The following is a 23,678-nucleotide window of genomic DNA, read 5'->3' on the forward strand; positions in this document are numbered from 1 at the left end:
ACTTCAGAGATGCTGGCCTCCAGGAGAGCATACTTGGGACTTCAGCCCCATCTGCCCTTCCCAAACACCTTACTGCCTTTCTGATGGGGTGGGACAAATTCCAAGCCGGACTGGACCCTGCCTTTTGCTTCTTCCCACCTTATACTCCATAGTCCAACCAGACTAAACATATTTAAGTTCCTGGCCCCCATACTGTTCCCTTGCCAGGAACACCACTTTGCTAACTCTCCGGCCCCAACCCCCTTGCATAAATCTTCCTCAGCCTTCAGCTTGGACATCACTTCCTTCAAGTTCCCCTAAGAACATGTTGGCAGCCCTCCTATGTGCCTCCATATTTTTTTCTCTCTACGTCCCGCTCAGATCATGTGAATATATAACATGTTATATATTATATATATAGAACATACACTATATATATACTATATAGTATCTATACACTTATTATATATACTATGTTATATATACTACATTATACACATACACACACAACTTATTTTGTCTGTCTTCCTCCACCAGCAGGTAAATGGCCCATGAAGACTGGGTTCTGGGCATGTTTTGCTCACCAACATAACCAAAGAACTTAGAACAACAGTATCTGGCACTTGGTAGGTGCTCACTAAATATCTGTTCAAAGTCAGATTCGCAATTAAAATTCCTGGTGACTGATCTGCTTCCTCCTCTAGTTGGGGAGTTCACTGACATTAACAAGCTATATGAGTCTTTGTCGTCTCTGAACATCTCACACCCAGTAGGTACTCTGACATTTGTTGGCTTCATGACCAGTCAACTTGTCCTTGGGTCTCAGACACCTCATTGCCTCCATAATGAGAGAGGAGCTGGACTTGACCACTTTGTCCATTTGAGGAGGCTGCTCCCCACGCACACACTGTCCAGGATAAAAATGACCCACGAAGAAGACCTCACCTAAGAAATTCACGTCCATTTCCAGATTGCCTTTCTATTTGGCGGGAAAATAATAAGAATTGGCTTAAGGACAATTAAAGGGGAAGGATTTCTCTCCCAACACAAAGGATGTAGCCAAAGACAAAATAAAGACTTGCTGTCTCTTGAAAATCAAGAATCCAGAAGGGGTCTGGTGAGGACACTGTTGGAGAAGGGGATGGTAGAATCCAGAAGAGATTCCGCTCCTTCAAGACTGACAAAAGCTGACTCCTCAGTACATAGCCCTAGTACTGAGATTGTCAGGTAATCCTCAGTTAACCTAGCAATTATGCTCCCAGGTATGTACCTAACAGACAGTGTACACCAAGACTCCTCATCAAAAGACTGGAACAATAATCTTCAAGCAGCACTAGTCATAACAACCAAAAATCTGAAACTCCTTAAATACCCATCAATAGAAGAATCATCATGTAATGGAATGCTACAGGACACTGCTACTCATCTACAAGTACCTCCAGAAATATGGAAGAATCTTACAAGGTACAATGACCCAAAAGGATATATGATTCTTGTACATAAAATTCAAATATGGGCAAATTAATCTATGGTATGAGAAGTTAAGACAGTGCTTTTCTTGGTGGGGAGGATAGAGAATGGGAAGGAAGGGGCATCTGAGGTGCTGGTAATGCTGTTTTGTTTGTTTGTTTTAACTATTCTCCACACCCAGCATGGAACCCAACATGGGACTTGAACTCATGACCCTGACATTAAGACCTAGGCTGAGATCGAGAGTCAGATGCTTAACTGACTGAGCCAAATAGGCTCCCCAGTAATGCTGTTTCTTGATCTAGGTATAGCTACATGGGTATTTCAAATCTCTGGCAATCACTGAGCTGTACACTTATCATTTGGGCACTTTCCTCCATATATGTTATTCTTTAATAACAGTGGTTCTCTGAATACAGACAGTTCAGCCTCAGAACTAAAGCCTCAACTGATTTAAGCAGGGAAAGTCCTCCTCTCCCTCCTCCTCCATTATCCTCCAAATGCTGTGCAGAGCTATAGTTTCCAGCCCTAGAAACTCAGTAAGCAATGCCTTCCTTAGCCACGGCAGGGAGGTGAGGGCACCCTGCACTGGGTAACCTAGGAACAGAGTGCCATGTGAGGAGGTGGGGAGATGAGAGGTTTGGGACCTGCTCCCCAGGCACAAGCTAATGGTGATGTGCAACAGGCTTCAGCAACTAACCCCTAGTCCACTGCTGAGCCAGGAAGGCAGCCAGCTGGGCTCAAAGCCCTAGCCCCAGTTTCCAAATATTCACTACTGAAGCAGATTTATTGGGCACCGAGGAATCCCCCTGGATTTAAAATCCTGGCCTTGGGGTAACTGAGAGGCTCAGTCAGTAGAGCATATGACTCCTGATCTCAAAGGGTTGAGTTTGAGCCCCATGCTGGGTATAGAAATTACTTTAAAAAACAGCTGAAAATTAAAATAAAATAAAAGAAAATCCTGGCCTCGGTTCTGACGGCCCCAGCGACCCTACGTCAAGTTGCTTATCCCCGTTCACAGCAAAGGAGAGTTACCACCACCTGCTTCGCGAGATGATTATAACCATAAAAACTATTAGACTATCAGCTCCCCAAGGGCAGGAACTTGGTTTTGTCCATTGCTTTAGCTGCAGTTCTAGAACACTGCCTGACACATGCAGCTGCTAAATATATGTTTACTGAAAGAATAAAATATAGAGGGCATGGCCCAAAATGGAGGCCCCAAAACAAAAGACAATTTTTACACAAGTTGAAATAGGCAAATTCATGTCTAAGTTAATTCATGTGCAGTCAAATTCATTACTGAAACTTTGAAGTTACCTACGAAAGCTAATGTGGGTTAGCTTTAATCTTACTGAAACGCTGACTAAGGGTGAGTTGAACCTGCTGAGGGCCCATAATGAAGTAATAGATTTTTTACTGTAATTAAGCTGCCTCTCTCAACTGTCCACCATTAAGGATGTATGACCACGTTGGGTCAATCACTTTTAATCACTGTCCTAATACCATGCAAATTCCCTCCTCCCACCTCTTCTTTGTCTTTGCTTCCAGACCACACTTGAAGGCAGCCCCACAGACTGTGCAGTTGTGGTGGTTGGGGGGGGGAACATTCCAGCTCTGCCTCCGTCGATTAACCTCTTGCCCTCGGTGGAGGCAAGCCCAGCATCACTTGACCCAAGCCCCATCACTAGGACACCGAGAGACTGTATCTAAGCCAGTTTCCCTACAGGAATGTTTCTGGAAAACCTTAGGATAAGAATGAATAAATGACAAATTGCTCTTTGGACAGGGGTTGCTGTTGGTGTCTGTGGGATCTGGCGCTCCAACACTCCACTTCCTTTCCTCCACCTCCCACTTTCTGGTAGTAAAAAAGGTCACAGAACTTAGGAATCGCAAACTTCTACTCAAGTCCCAGCCGGTTCTAGTAGTAATGCCGCCGGTGAAGCCACAACCACTCAGGCTTCATGGGTAAAACAGGCAGACCTTCCCAAGATTGTCAGGATTCATGCGAATACCTTCTGGGTATCCTGTGAAGTACCGGGTCCAGAACTAAACCCAAAGGGAAAAGTCATGTTTGTGACCCTCAAGGTAGCTCCTGAGGGTCAGGAGCTACAAAATATATAGAATCATCAGCCTACAAAATTGAATCCATTAAGCTGCTTCTCTGTCTCTAGCTTTGAAACCTCCAGCAGAGCTGGGTTACAGGCTTTCTGAAGTACCAACTCTGAGATTAAGAGCTCAAGCTGTTTAATAGTTACCTTACCAGCTTCAAGAGAGTGTCAGGAGGACAAAGCAAGCTTAGAGTTGTGGAAGTGCTTTGAAGAGCAAAGTGCACATGCAAACAAGGTATTAATTATATCAGATAATTTCTTTGAGCTCAACTTCATAGACACCTGTGATATTCATAACCCAGGGGCGAACAAGAGGGGCAATTGTTCTTTCGCACTGAGAAAACTTGGCTGCTTGGCCAAACTCGAGAGAGTTTGTATGTACCCTCAGGATAACCCTTTCAACATGGCTGGATCCATCCTTTGCACCGAGGACACAGAGCTGGGATGGAGGTGGGGAGGTAGAAAGATGTCAGCAGGGGCGCCTGGGTGGCTCAGTGGGTTAAAGCCTCTGCCTTCGGCTCAGGTCATGATCCCAGGGTCCTGGGATTGAGCCCCACATCGGGCTCTCTGCTCAGCGGTGAGCCTGCTCCTCCCCCCTTCTCTGCCTGCCTCTCTGCCTACTTGTGATCTCTGTCTGTCAAATAAATAAAATCTTAAAAAAAAAAAAAAAAGAAAGAAAGATGTCAGCAGCTGAGAAATTTCTAAGAAGAGAAATATCAGTATTTTTTGCTAGGGTGTGTCAGTTTATTGGAACCCACTGGACTCAGAAACCTGCTTTTACTTAAGAAAGAAGGCAGCAGCCTACTTCACAGGAAAACTACTGTAAGAACCAGTCATGTTGCAGGGAGGCTCAAGGTTAGCTAAGCACATTAACCCACTCTTTGTTTTATAACCCAGGTGTGCTCCTGGCATGAACCCACCATTTTCACAACCATAAAGCAGACATCCAAGAAAGCAGAATTTTCTCAAAAGGTTTAAAATGCCTGACATCACCAGGAAACACTTGCCAACCGGACGGTGAAATTGAAAACCTGATCACTGCTTCCCCCCAACAACCCGAAGCTTAGCGAAGTGACAGTTAATCTAATATTTCTTGCTTCAGTAAGAAAGATATGGCACAATCAACACTCAAAAGCCATGAGACTGAAGTCGGGAGAACTTGATAATGCGGGGGAGGAGTACAGATTTGGCAGAGGTCTGGTTAGCAATAAAGCTTCCTCAGGGAGCCGGAATTGGAGTTGGGGCCCTGCCCAAGTTAACATTTTTACAGGTTGGCTGAGTCGCAGTTTGTTAGCCAGTCAGTAATAAACCCATGTGCAAGAATTTAAAGTTTATGAGGCATGGCCTCTTAATGCCTTTGCTTAGCTCCCTACAGCCCAGAGTTTAAGGAGCCTGGCCTAGCCAGGGTGTTAATTGTTTTGTCAATCTGCAAGATTGTTTGGGAAAAGGGAAAAAAAAGTCTCCCACAGACTCCAGACCCCAGTCCTCTAGTGAAGGAACAAAGGAGAGCCATTCAGTCCCCTAGGCATTAGTACTTCTACATTCAAACTGGTAATTTGTACCTGGGGTGAGGGGTATGCTGATGAAGGCATTAGAAATAGGCTAGGTGGCAAAGGTTCTTAATTGTGTTGAAAGCCACCTAAACTGTAGATCCCCTTCCCAGAAAAATGCACACACAAGTTCTTAAACAATTTTCACAGGTTAGGGATCCGCTGGAACCCCGACCCAAAGATCCTGGGTTACACCTCTGTTTAAGAATTTGGGTTTGATGGGTGTAGAAACCCCCACTGTCCCGTCTTGGATGGAGGGAAAAGAGGCCCCCATCAGCCCGCAGCTGCTCAGGTCTCATAACGCACTGGTTCTCCGCACCAAAATGACTCCCCGCTCTCAAGATTTTCAAATTTGGTGGGGGGACTAGTATATTAAGTGATCAAAAATGTTCTTTGATCTCCCATCCACCGCACCCTCGGCTCAAGATCTTCCGGCTTGGGACCCCCTCCCTACTCCCCCAACATTCCAGTCCAAGTTGGGGGTGGGGGGCAGGGGGTGTCCCACTGCGTGATGGCCCCAGCCCAGGTGTGCCAGACCCAGTTTCCACGCAGGCTGCAGGGGTGCAGGCCCTCCGGGAAGGGCAGGGTTAAGAGTGCATTCCAGCTGCCAGGGAAGAAGGGGGGGCGGGGGAAGGGAGCGCGAAGAAGAGAAACAGACCCGGTCTGTCTGTCGGAGACACAAAGCACGGTACACAAAGGGGGCCCGAGAGGGGCGAAGGGGGCTGCCCGGGGCACGGCTCATCCCCACACCTGCGCGGGGGTTGGGGGAGGAATGTGGACGACGCATTCCTTTGCGGGGGCCAGTGGGGGAGAGCTTCCCACGTCCGGGCTGGGTGAGGAACTCAGCCGCCCCGCACCCCGAAGGAGGTCTAGGTAAACCGCCGCAGCGGGGCAAGGAGGAGTTGCAGGTCAGACGGCGCTGTGCTCTCCATCCTTCTCTGTCCGCCATCCACCCCCACACTAACCCCCGAGATGCTTTCCGCTCCTTCTCCAAACCGGAGGCGGAGGCAGCGGCGCCAGAAATTCCCCCGCCCCAGCCTGGGCACCCCTCGCGCGGACCACTGGAGCAGCCCACGTGCGACCCTCGGCCCCGCGTTTCCATCGGGATACCTCCAGGAAGGTCTTACCTTTGCTCTGCGCCTGGCCCAGATCCACCTTCGCGCCTCCAGCCACCCGCGTCACTTCAGCTTCCCCGAAGCCCGCCCCGCACGGCTCGGAGGCCACGCAAAGCAGCCAGCAAACCTGAGCCTGAGGGAAGAGCGGAAAAGGGAACGGCTGGGTCACAGGCGTGCCCGGTTCTGCATACCCGGCCCGATATTCCTCACGGGGCTCTGCTCCGCCACACTGGCCGCAAGTAGCCGAGCAACTCTCTCTCCTCGACGCCGCCGACGCCTGCGGACCCGCCCAGCTGGACCGCTCCCGCCGGGGTAAGGCAGTGGTGTACCTTAAAGAGGAGGACGAGGAGAAGGGATGCGAGAAGCCCACTAGGGAGCTCCATAGCTGGAGAACGAAGGACGAAGAAGCGGCAGCCTCCGCGGGACAGTGCTTCGCTAAGCTTTCCCCGTGCCTTTGAGCGCCTCTGCCCGCGGGCGCTAGCGGGGTGGAGGTGGGGGCCAGGTGAGAGCAGGTGGGTGCTGATTGGTCCGGCGCCGCAGGTCCCGCCCCCTCGCAGGTGGGGCCCCCGCAGGCGTGGTGGAGACACCCACGATACACGCCTGTATTCGTGTTAATGCAGCAATTCTGAAATGCCCACGGGCGTTTCCGGAACTGCTACCCGCAAGGACCTAGGCTGTGTCTCACAGATTCTGGGTTCGAGGTAAAAAACAGAACAAAAACCACCCCGCTCCTCAGTCTCCGCAGCACTCGAAGAAAAATGTTTTTGTGCCTTGCAGCTACAGTGAGAAAAAAGTGGAGACGCTTCTGAACCCGACTGGAAACAGAGGCGCCCCATTCATACTCCCCCAAGGCACTGTTATCCAAAGCTTTGATGGAGGCCGGGTGTGGACGCCCCACAGCCGGCTACAGCGGGGGCTGCCCCCTGCCTCTCCACCTCCCATGCCGGGCCGCTGAGGACACAGGAGTAAGGCTTAAAGCTGGCAGTGAGGTGCAGAGAGGCCGTGTTACTGACTTTGCGGCAACTTGAGGAAGACTCATTACTTCCATTGCACAGCCCAACAACTGGAGGCTAGGAAAGAAGGCCCCAGAGTTCAGAGGCTGTTGTGGCGCCGAAGGGGGCAAGTGGACCGCGGTTATTAGCGTCATCATCTCCAGGGATTCCCCCCCCCCCATTAAATACAAATGACACTTTCTCAACTTTATATAAAATGTAAATACTTTTAAAAAGTTTTTTTTTTTTTAACGCGGCTGTTATTGGTCTGAAATACTGAATATAAGTGAAAACTGCGTGCTAATCAAGCGGCCTTCCGGGAGCCTCTCACATAAACAGTTCTCCTACCGAACCCCACCCCCACGCCTTCTTGAAAGAAAGGTGGAGGAGCTAGGATTCGTCCCTCTACTTTTTTTTTTTTTTTAAGATTTTTATTTATTTATTTGAGAGAGAAAGAGATCATGAGTGGGAGGGCAGAAGCAGGGGGAGCAGCAGAGAGAGAGGGAGAAGCAGGCTCCCCATTGAGCAGGAAGCCCTATGCGGGACTCGATTCTAGAACCCTGGGATCACCACCGAAGCGGCAGGCAGCCACTGAACTGACTGAGCCACCCAGGCACCCCAACATTTTTCAAAAACTTTTTTAAAGATTTTATTTATTTGACAGAGAGCAAAAGTAGGGGGGAAGCTGTAGAGGGAGAGAGAGATGCAGGGTCCCTGCTCAGCAGGGGAAGCCTGGTGTGGGACTCCACTCCAGGACGATGGGATCATGACCTGAACTGAAAGCAGATGCTTAACAACTGAGGCACCACGCACCCCTTGTCCCTCTACTTTAGACCTGAAATGCTTTCCCCTTCAGGACACACAAGTGGGCTCAGGACATACAAGTGGGCTCCGGACACAGAAACCCTCCTGGGGGCGCCTGGGTGGCTCAGTAGTTAAGCGTCTGTCTTTGGCTCAGGCCACGATCCCAGGGTCCTGGGATCCAGCCCCATATCAGGCTCCCTCTCCCACTCCTCTTGCTTGCGTTCCCTCTCTGGCTGTTTCTCTCTGTCAAACAAATAAAATCTTAAAAAAAAAAAAAAGTTAAAAAAAAAAAGAAACCCTCCTGAGACTCAATCCCTCTACCCTGCACACCCTCTCCCCACCAAGCCGAGCTTTCCAAAGATCCTGTTCCCTGAGGCCTCTCCCTGGAGCCTCTCCCTACTTTGTCTAGCTGCCCTGAGAACCCAGGCTGACACCTCCTTGTCCTCTCCTTCCTCCTCCCCAGCTCAGATTCAGGGCTTTGAGGAGCCTGGAGTCTGTAATTATAGATTCTTTGGCCCTTTAGGGACAACCTGGTGGCTTGCCTATCTTTCCAGCCATTAGGCCTGTGGCTAAGAGGAAAACGGTTTGCGCTGGGACAGTGGTAGTCCTCTCTCCAGCTGAACACTGGCCGTACCGCCTGCGTTCAAACTGGTGTTCCACCATTATTAGTACTGAGGCCTCAGGCAAGTGAAATAACCTCTTTGAGGATCAGTTCTGCATGCATTAAGACATCTGTCCTCTAAAGTGCTAGGATTAAATGAATTAATACATATAAATGAGGATTAAATTAATTAATACATTTAAAACGCTAAACTCTGTACCTGGCACAGAATAAGTGCCAGACATTGCCTGGTATTGCTTTAAGATCTTGGCTTAATAGTCCTCTGCCTCGTGAGTGGTTTCTGTCCTCCTTAGCACCCTCGCATTCCCCAAACTAAGAAATTTCACCGCTGATGTTTTGTATTGGCATCTGGTATTAAGGGAGAGCTCGGTTAACTGGCTTATGGTCCCAGCGGCTGGGAGTTGGCCAGGGACGATGCACTGGAAAAGCCAGAGGCAGCTCGCTGAGCTCTGCACCTCGCTAGCCTCCATCTACAGCAGGGGTCTCTTTCCTTGCGGGTGGGGAGGTTAGCTATTCGTGCAGGGGCGCATCGTGGCAGAGAAGGCCCCAGATGGTACCCAGTGGCTCCGCCTAGCCTCGCCTCGCAGGTTCCGCTGAGCCCGCGCGGAACTAGATGAAGCTATTAAGTGGACCGTTAAACACAGACGAGCCTCGAGATTCAAGCCCTAATTAAGTAAACACCCGGCTGGAGGGCCGTTGAACTAGCTCATTTCCGCCTCCTTCTAGGGCATTCAGCGTTCTGGGCGAGGGGCGAGGAGAGGAGAAGAGAAATTGAGAGCTCTTCTGCCTTCAACTTGGACCACGCTGCTGTCTTCTTCGTGGCTCCCCCTTGTCGCTCACTCGCTCCTTCGTTCGTTCGTTCGTTCATTCATTCATTCATTCAGTAAATACTCGCTGGTAGCCTGCTATGTGCCAAGCACTGGAGATACAATGGTGAACAAAGCAAGCAACCCGCCCCCCCCCCCACCCCCTTACCCCCTTAGACCATCCATGCCAGACTGTGTTTGCGCAAGCGCGGGGGTGGGGGGCCGGGTTGAGGAAAATAACCAAGTAAGTAAATGTTAGATAATACGTGCTGTGTGCATGAACAAAGATGAAATGGGAAGTGCAAATTCGTGAGACAGAAAGTGGGGGCGCCTGGTTGGCTCAGTTGGTGGGATCTTGTGACTTTTTTTTTTTTTAAGATTTTATTTATTCATTTGAGAGAGCACAAGCAGGGGGAGTGGCAGATGGAGAAGCAGACACCCTACTGAGCAGGGAGCCCAACACGGGGCTCTATCCCAGGACTCTGAGATCATGACCAGAGCTGAAGGCAGATGCTTAACCATCTGAACCACCCAGGTGTCCTGAGCCTGCAACTCTTGATTTCAGGGTCGTGAGTTGAAGGCCTGCAATAGGCAAAGAGACAACTTAAAAAGACAAAAATAAAAAAAACACATGAGATGGAAGGTAGGGTTGGAAATTGTACATAACGTGATCCAGAAGGTGTTTCCAAAAGAATCCAGGAAGAGACAGAATCCAAGCCAGAGGGTTCAAGTCTTACTGGGGGGCCTAGAGGAATGGGCAGGGTTCAGAGAATCAAAAGGGATATTGAGGCTCTGGGGACCAACAACAACAGAGAGGCCTTAGAACTTTGAGGACTGAAGGGCAAGGGGAGGAAATGATGTCACTGAAAGTTGGGAGTTGGGGAGAGCTGGAGAGTAGAGGAAGGACTACCGCTCCCAAATGTAGCTGCTATCTGGCCAGGGCAAGCAGGTAGGATGTAGGAAAACTCCAACATCTTTCTCCTTTTGCCATTCATCTCCCAGCAGCACTTCCTATGGGCCTAACCCACCCAGAAGCCTGTGGGCAGGAAAGCCCAGGTGGTATGGTCTCTAGGGGTCATTTCTCCAGTCACAGGGCAGGATGGAGAAAACAGAAAATGGATGAGGGGTGGGCGAGCAATGGGGAAAGCCAAGAGGCTTCACTGAGAAATGGACATTTGAACAATACATTTGAACATTTGAACAATACAAGGAAGTGAAGAAACAAGTTACAGTAAGGATATCTGAAGAAAAAGTATTCCAGGCGGACAAACCCAAGCAAAGGCCCTGAGGCAGTGGATTACTTGGGACAGAAAAAAATTTAAAAAAGTAAAAGCTAGCATGTCTGGAGTAGAGTGACAAGTAGGAAATGAGTCAGAGTTGGGAGGGAGGGGAACAAATCTTACAGAGCATCATAGGCCATTGTAAAAACCTACTGAGTGGGAGGGGAGGAAGACCCTGGAGGCTGTAAGCAGAGGCGTGGCCTTGAGACCACAGAGAATGAGGGTAGAAGTCGGGAGGTCAACGGGGATCCTACTGCAATCATCCACACAGAAGCGGAAACAGCTTGGTTTAGGGTAGACATTGTAGAAGGGATAAGAAATTATCAGATTAAAAAGCACCCAGAAAATAACAAGTGTTGGCGAGGATGTTAAAAAATTGGAACGCTTGTGCACTGTGGGTGGAAATGGAAAATGGTGCAGCCACCATGGAAAACAGCATGGCGGTTACTAAAAAAATTAAAAATAGAATTTCCAGATGATATAGCAATTCCACTTCTGGTTACATACTCAAAAGAATTGAGAGCAGGGACGCACAGAGATATTTGAACATCCATGCTCATAGCAACATTATTTGCAATAGCCAAGAGGCAGGAGCAATCCAAGTGTCCATCCACAGATGAATGAATTAAACAAAATGTTCACTAGGTACAGAGTTTCAGTTTTGCATGATGAAATGAGTTCTGTGGATAGATAGTGGTGATGGTGGCATGACAGTGTCAATGTACTTAATGCCACTGAACTGTATACGAATTTTACCATGACTTTCAAAAAGTTTCTAAAAAAGTGATTTTAGATTTTAGATTCTGGGTGTATTTTAAAGCTATTGCCAGGGTGCCCAGCTGGCTCAGTTAGTAGAACATGCGGCTCTTGATCTTGGGGTTGGGAGATAGAGCCCAAGTTGGGCATAAAGAAGACTTAAAAAATTTTTTTTAGGGAACCTGGGTGGTTCGTTGGTTAAGCAACTGCCTTTGACTCAGGTCATCATCCTGGAGTCCCAGGATCAAGTCCTGCATCAGGCTCCCAGCTTGGTGGAGAGTCTGCTTCTCCTCTGACCTTCCCCCCCCTCATGCTTTCTCTCTTGCTCTCTCTCATTTTCTCTCAAATAAATAAATAATTAAAATCTTTAAAAAAAATTTTTTTTTAAATAAAGATATTGCCAACAATACTACTACCCAAAGGATTGGCTGTGGGTGCGAGAGAAAGAGTAGGTCAAGGATGACTCCAGCCTTTGGGGCCTCAGCAACCAGCAGGATAGCAATGCCATTTCTTGAGTTTGGGAAGGTATGTGTAGTAACACTATCAGGGTACTGCTCAGACCCTCCCTGGGATCCCTTTAAAGTTTTCTGAGCTCCCCTTTCTCAGCTTCTGTGAGCTGATGCTCCTAGTACCCTGCACATGTGACTCTCTTCAGAGACCTGCCGATCGACACTTGGGGTCCATTTGCCCTTGCAAGGAAGTGCCCAGGGTCATGAGTTCATGCCCTGTACTGGACTCCATTTTGGGTGTGGAGCCTACTTTAAAAAAAAGGGGGGGAGGGGGGCACCTGAGTGGCTCAATCAGTTAAGCCCCTGACTTTGGCTCAGGTCATGATCTCAGGGTCCTGGGATCAAGCCTCATGACCGTCTCCCTGCTCAGCAGGGACTCGCTTCTCCCTCTCCCACTATTCCTCCCCCTGCTTGTGTTCTCTCTGTCTCTCTCTCAAGTAAATAAATTTAAAAATCTGGGGCACCTGTGTGGCTCAATCAGTTGGGCATCTGCCTTCAGCTTGGGTCCCAGGGTCATGGGATTGAGCCTGGCATTAGCTCAGCAGGGAGTCTGCTTCTCTCTCTGCCCTTACCTAACACTCAGGCTTGTTCTCTCTGAAATAAATAAAATCTTAAAAACCTGAGGGATGCCTGGGTAGCTCAAGTCGTTAAGCATCTGCCTTCGGCTCAGATCATAATCCCAGTGCCCTGGGATGGGGCCCTTCGTTGGCTCCTTGCTCAGCTGGGAGCCTTCCTACTTGCTCTCTCTCTCTCTCTCTCTCTCACTCTCTGACAAACAAAATCTTAAAAAAAGAAAAATAAAGGACAAGGACTCCAAAGTCACACTGTCTGGCTTTAAATCCTGAATCCAGGGGTGCCTGGGTGGCTCATTCGGTTGGGTATCTTCCTTCAGCTCAGGTCATGATCTCAGGGTCTTGAGATCAAGCCCTGTGTCAGGGTCTCTGCTCAGCGGGAAGTCTGCTTCTCCCTCTCCCTCTCCCTCTCCCTCTGCAGCTCCTTCTGCTTATGCTCTATCTTTCTCCCAAATAAATAAAATCTTTTAAAAAATTAATAAATAAATCCTGAATCCAGCTCTTCTGATATATGAGAACTTAGGCAGGTAACTTTCTACTCTCTTGTGCTCCAATATTCTCATCTATAAAATGGGATAAATATAGTAACACCTTCCTCATAGGTTATGTCACTATTTTTGTAAAACACTTTAAAACATGATAAACATAAGTGTTAAATTGTATTAATTGTCCCTCTCCTTTCATTGAGGATTTCCTCACTGAAAGATAGTTTTTACCTGCTTTGTTCACAGTGCATAGAACAGCCTAGCATAGGGGCACCTGTTTGGATCAATGGGTTGGGCCTCTTGCTTGGGTTGTGATCTCAGCATCCTGGGATCGAGCCCCGAATCGGTCTCTCTGCTCAGCAAGGAGCCTGCTTCCCCCTCCCCCTCTGCCTGGCTCTCTGCCTACTTGTGATCTCCGTCTCTGTTAAATAAATAAATAAATAAATAAAATCTTAAAAAAAAAAAACCAGCCTAGCATAAAATACTCAAATATCTTTTGAATGGATGAAATCAACAAGATGCAACTTATAAGCATCTGACAGGGTGCTAGATGCATAGTAGAAGCAAAGCTCGTGTGGGTTGCCTGACACACCTCACAGAGCTGAGGAGAGATCCAATGAGCTAACATAGGGCTAAGTATTTAGCAAAGAATCATACAAATAATACAAGTCATAATAAAATCAACTACTACCATTTCCTGAGCACACACCAGGTTCAGATTCTGTACTAATTACTTTTCATGCATGAACTCATTTAAATCCTCAACTCTACACAGTCATTCCTATTATTACTTTTCACTGATGAGAAAACAGGTTAAGTCCCTTGCCCAAGACCACACACTAAGGCAGAAGCAAAGCCACAGTGTAGCCCAGTTCTGCCTCACTCCAAAACTCACTGTCTGAACCAGCTGCCAAGCTGCTATCTGTCAATATTTGCTGGAAGAATGAGTTTGTGAAGCAGGTCTTTGGTATATTAGGAAGAATTCCATAATATCCAATCCTTTCTCTTAAAAACCTCTTAAAATAAACATGTTTGCCCCTGATTCAAGGTTAAATTCTGGGTCCTGCAAGAAACATTTAGAGCTTTTCTGCCCATTTTTGGTAGCAAAATTCCCAGATCTCCCCTCCCACACAGCACACTTAGGGGGCTGTGTCCCAAAGACAAGCGGGTATTTTGCAGTCTTTTTCTAGGAAGGAGCCTTAAAACTGGGTGGGGTCCTATTTCCTGTCCCTCCCCTCCACTGCCCAGTGCTCTGCACAAATGATTCCATAGTCTTGCTTCTTTATATTTGTTCTTAATTTCTCTGGGACCCTCCTTTTTGTCTGGTGATGTCACTGGCTAGCTCCTTCCATCTATCACTTCTGAAGACTGCAAGGTGCTGAGGCAGCTGACCCCAGCAAGAAACCTGATCCATATACCTTCCCTTTCCTTGAGTCTTGGGAGGGGCTGTGCTGCCTTTAGCATCAGTGAATTTCTGCCAAGGCCTGAGCTGTCAGTTTCCAAAGACCAGCAGCCAAGCATTTACGTATGTGTGTACAATGAGCACACAGAATCAATTAATCAATAAGCACTCACAAAACCCTGAAGACCCGTGGTTGGCTAGGGTCTAGAAACTTTGAGTACTATAGGGCTGGAAAAGGGCCTTGAAGAAAACAACAACAACAACAACATAACAATAATCTGTCCTCAAAGGTATTCTTCATCCTTCCCCCGAGAGACACTGGTGACCCTTGCATTAGGTTTCCCAGGCTCACTTGAGAGATGACATCCTGCTGGGATCAGTCAATGGGAAGCACTAGGAAGATTGGAGGCAGAACAATGAAAAAGCCAGGGTATTTATTCTCCTGCATCAGTGTCTTGGCAATGGCTATGTCTTGACTATAGCTACAGCTGTGGGTCCAGGTTCTAGTAACACCACCTTTCCCCTCTCTTCTTCCTGCTAAGTGGTGGATGACTTCTTGCTGCCTAATCTATAGGTTGCATCACTGTCCCCCATTTGACTTCTCAGCCTCTCCGTCCCCTCTGCATTAAGTTCCTGCCAAAGACTCATGGTGGTTTTGCTTTCTGTATTGGATGTTGATTGATAGGAGAGTTAAAACACAGTACTTGCTATGGGTGAGACAGTGTTCTAGATACATTACATAAATTAACTTACTCAATTCCATCATCTGAGGAATGATTACATTTTACAGATTATAGTTTACATTTACATCTTATAAAACTGAGGCACTTAGAGTTTGATTTACTCTAAGTAACATCCCAAATCTGGATGCATATCAGAAATTGCCCAGGAGATGCCAGCAATGTTTGATTTCTTGTTCTGGGTGGTGTATACATGTCTGTGCTCACTTAGAGGAAATTTATGGAGCAATAAATCCATGGTTTTATACTCTTCTGTGTGTATACATGTCAAGAAAGATCCAGTTTGTAAAATGGCATTTAGCAAAGAAAAAGACACTATTTTCAAGATGTTTGTGAAGAGTTAATTTTTTCCCCTAAAATGAGTCAGAAAAAAAGTAACATTTCGAAAGAACCATATTCTTTTATATAGTTTATGATTGTAAACATATGACATAAAATTAAAATTAAACATTTTAAGTAAAACAACATAGTTTTAAATCTTATAAAAATAGGGGCACCTGGGTGGCTCAGTCGTTAAGCGTCTGCCATTGGCTCAGGTCATGATCCCGGGATCCTGGGATCGAGCCCTGCATTGGGCTCCCTGCTCAGCAGGGGAATCTGCTTCTCCCTCTCCCACTCCCCCTGCTTATGTTCCCTCTCTCACTGCCTCTCTCTCTCTCTGTCAAATAAATAAATAAAACCTTAAAAAAAACCTTGTAGGGCGCCTGGGTGGCTCAGTGGGTTAAAGCCTCTGCCTTCAGCTCAGGTCATGATCTCAGGGTCCTGGGATCGAGGCCCGCATCGGGCTCTCTGCTCAGCGGGGAGCCTGCTTTCTCCTCTCTCTCTCTATGCCTGCCTCTCTGCCTACTTGTTATCTCTCTCTCTCTGTTTCAAATAAATAAATAAAATCTTTAAAAAAAAAAACCTTGTAAAATTATTATATCTAACTTTTTTTACTTAACAACAAAAAAAGGATATTTAGTGTTACTAAAGATTCAACATGATCCTGGGGTCCTGGGATTGAGCCCCGTGTCAGGTTCCCTGCTCAGTGGGGAGTCTGCTTCCCCCTCTGCCTGCCGCTCTGCCTGCTAGTGCTCTCTATCTCTTTGTCAAATAAGTAAATAAAATCTAAAAACAAAAAAAATTCATCATAAATATAATCTCTGATATCTACTGTTAGATCAACATTTGTTAACCCTTTTCCTCCTGTAGGACTGGGTAATATTAAACTTAAGGATATTATTAAAAATGCTACAATGGGGGCGCCTGGGTGGCTCAGTGGGTTAAAACCTCTGCCTTTGGCTCCGGTCCTGATTCCAGGGTCCTGGAATCGAGCCCCACATCAGGCTCTCTGCTCACCAGGGAGCCTTCTTCCTCCTCTCTCTCTGCCTGCCTCTCTGCCTATTTGTGATCTCTGTCAAATAAATAAATAAAATCTTTAAAAAAAATGCTACAATGAAGAAAAAAATTGCCCAGGAAGCCAATTAAAGTTACAGCAGGTGATGGATACCATCCTAGCCCTACTGAATCAGACCTGCCAGTCCTGGGGCCCAGAAATCTGGATATTTAAAAGCTCCCCAGGTGATTCTGATGCAACTAACCCAGCACCCCTCCATGAACTGGTATTCAGGAAACCCTGACCTTGTTTTGGTGATGAGGACGCGTAGATCCAGATCAGGAAAGTGACCTACCCATTTATTGCACAGCAAACTCTATGGGAGACAAGAACACTGCCAAGGACAGCAACTTCAAGGTCACATGGCTGGTTTCTAATGTTTGGACTCATTTTCCCTAGGAGCCATCTGAAGCCACTTATTATTAGAAATGTTTTGGAAAATTCAGCATGTAAACAGACATGTGCAGGATTGCTGAGCGGCTGATCAGTGTTTGGAAAAGAAAAAAAGAGGCAGTTTCATCCACTTAGTCTTATTTTCAGTCCTTTCTGAATAAGTTCGTTAATCCTTCCTCCATTCTAACCTTCCCCATTCTGACCAAGACTGTGATTGGGCCAAGAATTCATACTTTTTAACAGGGGCCTAAGGTAATCTGACAATTTGGAAAATATGATCAAAATCCAAAAAGCCCAGAATCTAAATGGAGTTTGTAATAACCAACCCCATAAGGGTTGGGTTTTTGTCTCCTCCCCATTCCCCATTGCTATATTCCCAGCACCAACGACAGTGCCCGGCACACAGTAGCAGCTTAATAAATATTTATTGAGGGGCGCTTGGGTGGCTCAGTGGTTAAAGCCTCTGCCTTCGGCTCAGGTCATGATCCCAGGGTACTGGGATCGAGCCTCACCTCGGGCTCTCTGCTCAGCAGGGAGCCTGCCTCCTCCTCCTCTCTCTCTCTGCCTGCCTCTCTGCCTACTTGTGACCTGTCTTAAAAAAAAAAATCTTAAAAATATTTATTGAATGAAATAATAATAATATTTTTCTTGCATTTTGATGCATTTCTTGTATTCTGTACCATTATTCCCTGATCCCCACAATGGACAGAATAGATACTAGGGTCCTCGTTTTATAGAAAATAAAACTGAGTTCAGAGAGACAAGGTGACTTATCAGATCACATAGCTGGGAGAAGTGTTAGAAGCTCTGTGAAATTCTCCTCTCCCAGCTGATGGTGATGAGGAGGAACACAAGTGGGAAGATGCAAATACGAATGAAGAATAAACTATCCGACTTCAGCTCAAAAAAGTTAACAAGGGTAAGAAATTCTAACATTTCACTGGAGGAGGATATTGGAGGCTCAAAAATTCCAGAGGATACACAAATCTATCTCTGGACTCTGAACTTTGCTTAGTCATTAGTTCAAGCAGCCCTTGCTTGCCTGCTTTATTAGTAATAGTTAACTCTCTCTTTTTTCATATCATTAAATGCTAAACTCTTTGCGCATCTTATTCTATTACCACTCTCCTGGACCACTGCAATAGCCTTTTTTAGTCTCCCTCCAACCTGTTTTCTGCATTACTGTCAGACTGATCATTTAAAACTGCCAAGTCTTGGGTGGCTCAGTCAGTTAAGCATCAGCCCACTCCTGATTTCAGCTCAGGTCACGATCTCAGGGTCATGTGATGGAGCCTCCCTCTCCCCCCCAACCCTCTGTGCTCAGTGGAGCCCGCTTCCTCCTTCTCCTTCTCCCTCTGCCCCTCCCCCACTCCTAAAATAAATAAATAAATCTTTAAAAAATAAAACTGCCAAGTCTGATCATTTTGTTTCTCTGATTAAAATTCCTAAAGACCGGGGCGCCTGGGTGGCTCAGTGGGTTAAGCCTCTGCCTTGGGCTCAGGTTATGATCTCAGGGTCCTGGGATCAAGCCCCTCATTGGGCTCTCTGCTCAGCGGGGAGCCTGCTTCCTCCTCTCTCTCTCTCTCTCTGCCTGCCTCTCTGCCTACTTGTGATCTGTCTGTCAAATAAATAAATAAAATCTTTTAAAAATATATTTAAAAATTTTTAAAAAATAAAATCAAATAAAATTCCTAAAGACCTCTCCACTGTGCTCTGTCAAGGTTCTGCATGGTCTAGTCCCCACTTACCTCTCCGTTCATTACACTGAAGAATTATTTACTGAGGACAAACCACATGTTAGATACTATTTTGCACATTAGGGATGCAGGAGTAAATCAAACGAGGTCCTTGCTTTCACGGAGTTTATGGGAAAAAAAAAGTAGATAAGTAAACAAATAAGATAATTACAGACTCCTGAAAGTGCTTAGATGGGGGCGCCTGGGTGGCTCAGTCAGTTAAGCATCGGCCTTTGGCTCAGGTCATGATCCCAGAGTCCTGGGATTGAGTCCTGCATCGGGCTCCCTTCTCCATGCTTCTCTCTTTGCCTCTGCTACTATCTCTCTGTCAAATAAAGAAATAAAATCCTTAAGAAAGAATGAAAGAGTGAGCTAAGATGGAAATAAAGTAACAAGATAGTCTCTGGGGAATGGTCAGGACAGATATTCTAAGAAGGCAACACTGAAGCTAAGACCTGAAGGTTGAAAAGAAGCCAGTCATGGAAAAGTTGGGAGAAAGTATTCCAGGCAGAAGGAACAGCATGTGCAAATACCTTTGCTGAGGTAAGCAACTTCTAGAAACCAGGAACAAAGTAGACAGTTGTGGCAGAAGTAAAATGAGTCAGAGAGAGAGAGAGATGAGGTAAGACTGGAGAAGTAGGTGAGAGCCAGATCATATAGGGCTCTGCAACTATAGAAACTGGTCTTCTAGTCCATGACAAAAAAAAAAAAAAAAAAAGCTACTGAACAGAGGAGGAATATGAGCTGATTTATATTTTGTAACAATCCTTCTAGCTCCCAGGTGAAAATGAATTGGGGACAGGAGGAATGAAAGTAAGGGACAAGAGAGGAGGCTGGTGCTAGGCCCAGAAAAGAGAGGACAAGCTTGCTGGGACCATAGGAGAAGATGGAGTAGAGTGGTCAGATTCCCAATAGAGCTTCCAGGTGAAATTGACAAGAATGGAGGATAGACTGGTCTTGAGGATGAAGGGGAGGAGGCGGTGGTGTTATTTATAGAGGAAGAATCAGGTGCAGGAGGAATCAAGAGTTCCATCTGGATTGGGAAGTTGGAGCTAGGCAGACGCAGATACTGAGTTCACCATGGACCATGGGTGGGTATCTCCAAAGAGATGATACTTAAACACAAGAGATTAGCCCTAATGTGCTCTGACATTTGAAGACTGGGCAGAAGAGGAGGGACTAAGAGAGGTAAAAGGAAAACCAGAAGATTGAAGTCCACAGAAGAAAGTGTGTCCAAAAAGAGGAGGTGACCAGCTAGGTCAAAGATGCTGGGAGGCCATGAAAGGTGTGGTCAGGGATATGTCCATTGAATTTGGCTGCTTGAGGTCGTTGGAAGCACAGTTTCATGAGAGAATCACGCCAGAAACCAGATTGGATTAGACAGAACGGTAAATTAGAGGTGAGGAAGCATGTACAGACAATTATTTTCAAGTTTTCCTTCAGCGGAGGTGTAGCTGCTGGTGTGTGTGGAGACAAGTGAGGGTTTGTTTTTTTAGATAGAATTTACTAGAGTCATGTTCTCCAAACTTCAGTCATTGAAAAATTGTCTTTGTTTCTGCCCCATCCTTACACCACAGGTACTCTAAGTTTAAAATTCATCTTATTTTTAAAAAAGATTTTATTTACTTATTTGACAGAGAGACAGTGAGAGAGGGAACACAAGTAGGGGGAGTGGGAGAGTGAAAAGCAGGCTTCCCACTGAGGGAGCCCAATGTGGGGCTCAATCCCAGGATCCTAGGATCATGACTTGAGCCAAAGGCAGACGCTTAACGACTGAGCCATCCAGGCACCCCTTAAAATTAGTCTTAAAATTAACTCAATTTTAGGGGTGTCTGGATGGCTCAGTTGGAATTTCAAAGAAAAAACAATTTTTTTGGTTATGGTCCATGTGATTTAAAACCACCTAATACTGGGATCATATTCTGAGAAACAATTCCTAGAACATTTCTTTTCTTTTGTCGTTGAGAAATAACTTATGCTTGGTTGAGTGAGCAAATCTTAAATGTAGAGCTCGAATAATTTTTGCATAGGTATATACCAGTGTATCACACAGTTCAAGTGAAAGAGTTTTCTTTCTTTCTTTTCCTTCCTTCCTTCCTTTAAGATTTTATTTATTTATTTGTCAGAGAGAGAGAGTGAGCATGCACAAGCAGGCAGAAGGAGAAGCAGGGTCCCCACCTCCCTGAAGGCAGATGCTTAACCCATGGAGCCACCCAGATGTCCCAAACTCAAGACTTTTCTACCAAGGAGGCCAGGGTCAGCCTTCAAACATAGCAAAGTCCTCATGGAATCAACAGTTTGCGCCTCATAATATTCCTAGTGCCTAGCACAGTGCTAGTGCATCATAGGTACTCTCTCTTTTTTCTTTTTTTCTTATTAGTTTTCTACAAAGAACACGTGTTATTTGTGAGTTAAAAAACCAAGTCCTAGGGCCCCTGGGTGGCTCGTTAGTTGAGCGACTGCCTTCAGCTCAGGTCATGATCCTGGAGCCCCGGGATCAAGTCCCACATGGGCCTCCCATCTCAGTAGGGGGTCTGCTTCTCCATTTGACCTTCCCCCTTCATACTTGTTCTTTCATTCTCTCTCAAATAAATTTTTAAAAATCTTTAAAAAAAAAAAAAAGTCCTATCCAGGGCACCTGTCTGGTCCAGTTGGTTCTTGATCTTGGGGTTGTGCATTTGAACCCCACATTGGGGATAGAGATTACTTAAAAATAAAGTCTTTGAAAAAAAAAAACAGTCTTATTTGAACTCCAATTTTCCAGAGTGTCTAATCTAGAACTTATCAATGAAAACCAGAAAGAACATCAGGATCTCCCTTTGGATGTTAAGCCCTAGACTGAGAAGAGAGACGTGTCCAAACAGGAGCATCCAGGAATGGGTATCCTGATTCCAAGCCTCCCCCTAGCTACTAATCTGTATTTTGTGGGTCTTTGCTCTCACACCCTCATACACAATAGTTAAGGACACCAGAACCAATTCACTAAAACAGGGAGAGCAAGACAAAACATCACCATAAGTCTTTAAAAATTTAAAGAGTCTGATATAGTCCTCCATTTGGCATCTGCCACGAAAGGAAATCGCCTGGGGCCTGTACCTGTACCTCTGTTGTTTTCCCTTTTCCAGACACCTTCTGTACAAACGCCCCTCCCTGAGGTTTACCCTCAGCTGCTGGTAGGAGGGTGTCAGGGCCCTTTGCGGGAGGAGTTGTAGAATGGAAAAGCCCTTTATATTCAGACAAGTGAAACTAATGAGTTGATATTCCCCAAGCACGTTGAGGATCAAAGTCAGAGATGTGAAACTCTGGCAAGGATACAGACATCTGTGGGCATGGGTGGGCCCAAGCTGGGAGACCCTGGAGAGTGCTACCAGAGGCTGTGCATACCAGGTTGGGCCTGCCTGCGACCAGACAGGTGTCAGGGCTGGCTGGAGAAGGCCAGGTCCCCAAGCTGAATGCAGGAAGGAAGAATTTGGAACCATTGTAATTAAATTAATTACAGGAATTTGTGGCGTAGGGGTAGAAGTAAAAGACAAGGAAGAAAAAAACATTCCACCGAGCCAAATGAACCAATGTTAAAAGTTTTAGCTTTTGCTCCCTAAAGGATGCAACCAGTGTCGTTTTTGTATAAGAAATAAGAACATTGTGATTAAAGTAAAAAAAATACTTGATTTCTACTTAGAAATCCATTCCTATCTTTACCTTCAAAGAGGCAAACTCTCCGAGGTGGTTTATGTGCTCCTCCCTACATTTAAAAATACTTTTACATAATTGTACCAGCATGACAACTTGCTTTTTCTATACAATCTTATTTTTAAGAATTGTCTGATCTGATATACATGAACTTACTCCTCCTCCAGCACATGCATAGACCACATTTTGCTGGTGGCTATGTGATACCAAGAGCCAACACTTAATAGGATGCCTCTCTACCAGAAAGGATCCCAAGTCCTCAGAAAGGATCCACGAGTCCCCTTGAATTCTTCACCTAGGAGGACATAGGAATAAATCAAATTTCTCATTATCACACAGCTGCTAAGTGACAGGGTAGGATTTGGGGCCCAAGTCTGCGACCAAAGTTCAGGGTCCTCTCTACTGCACCATCCAGCCTGTCCTTGGGTGGCTTCCCAAGTTTTAATGTTTCAGGCAAGTGGCCCCAGTACTGTATAAATTAACTATTGCTAGTAACAAACCATCCCCAAAATGTAGTGGCTTAAAGCAATAACTGTTATTTCTCATGATTCTGTGGGTTGACAAGATGGGTCTTCTGATCTTACCTGGACTCACTCAGTAGCTGTGGTCAGCTGGCAGCTTGGCTGGTTGGCCTACGATGGCTTCATTCATATGTCTGGAGCCTCAGCTGGGATTTCTGGCCTTCTCTTCCAGCTGGACTTCTTCAGAAGGTGGTGGAAATGTTCCAAGAGAGTGAGAGCAGAATCGGTAAGGTCTTGGCAACAGCCCCTTCTGCTGCATTCTTTCTGTTAAAGAAAGTCACAAAACCAGCTTTGATTCAAAGGGTGGGAAAACAGACCCCATCTTAGATGGGAGGGAATGCAAAGAATTTGTGGCCACCTTTAATCTATTAAAGTTAGGGCGCCTGGATGGCTCAGTCATTAAGCGTCTGCCTTCGGTTCAGGTCGTGATCCCAGGGTCCTGAGATCGAGCCCTGCATCAGGTTCCTTGCTCAGTGGGAAACTTGCTTCTCCCTCTCCCACTCCCCCTGGCTTGTGTTCCCTCTCTTGCTGTGACTCTCTCTGTCAGATAAATAAATAAAATCTTAAAAAAAAAATCTACTAAAGTAACCATCCTTATATATACCCCTGGTATATAGGCAGTGTGTGTGTCTCTAAAGTGTGTACCAAGAAGTAGAATTGTCAGAACTGGGTTTTCCAACTTGAGTTTTTTAGTTACTCAAAGATTTTTTATTGCAATATAATCCATATATCATAAAATTCACCATTTTAAAAGGGTGTATTCAAGACTT

General features: G+C 46.1%; 1 protein-coding gene across 2 annotated transcripts in view; it reads right to left on the bottom strand.

Annotated features, from left to right (window-relative positions):
• The window catches only part of CDH3 (cadherin 3), a 67,862-nt gene that overhangs the window by 38,958 nt on the left and 5,226 nt on the right, over nt 1-23,678 (bottom strand). The window contains exons 2-3 of one of the 2 annotated variants that reach the window (XM_032854103.1): nt 22,972-23,172; nt 6,238-6,358 (exon numbers count right to left, since the gene is read on the bottom strand). Coding sequence is in view for 1 of the 2 variants with exons in the window: in XM_032854104.1 (XP_032709995.1) it covers nt 6,238-6,358; nt 6,555-6,608 (175 nt within the window). In the remaining variant the exon portion in view is untranslated. Of the gene's footprint in view, nt 1-6,237; nt 6,359-6,554; nt 6,716-22,971; nt 23,173-23,678 lie in introns of those variants that run through there. The other variant, XM_032854104.1, reaches the window with a different exon arrangement.

The sequence above is a fragment of the Lontra canadensis genome, unplaced genomic scaffold (assembly GCF_010015895.1).
Source record: "Lontra canadensis isolate GAN:19392208 unplaced genomic scaffold, GSC_riverotter_1.0 scaffold8, whole genome shotgun sequence".
In the NCBI taxonomy this organism is placed as follows: Eukaryota; Metazoa; Chordata; class Mammalia; order Carnivora; family Mustelidae; genus Lontra; species Lontra canadensis.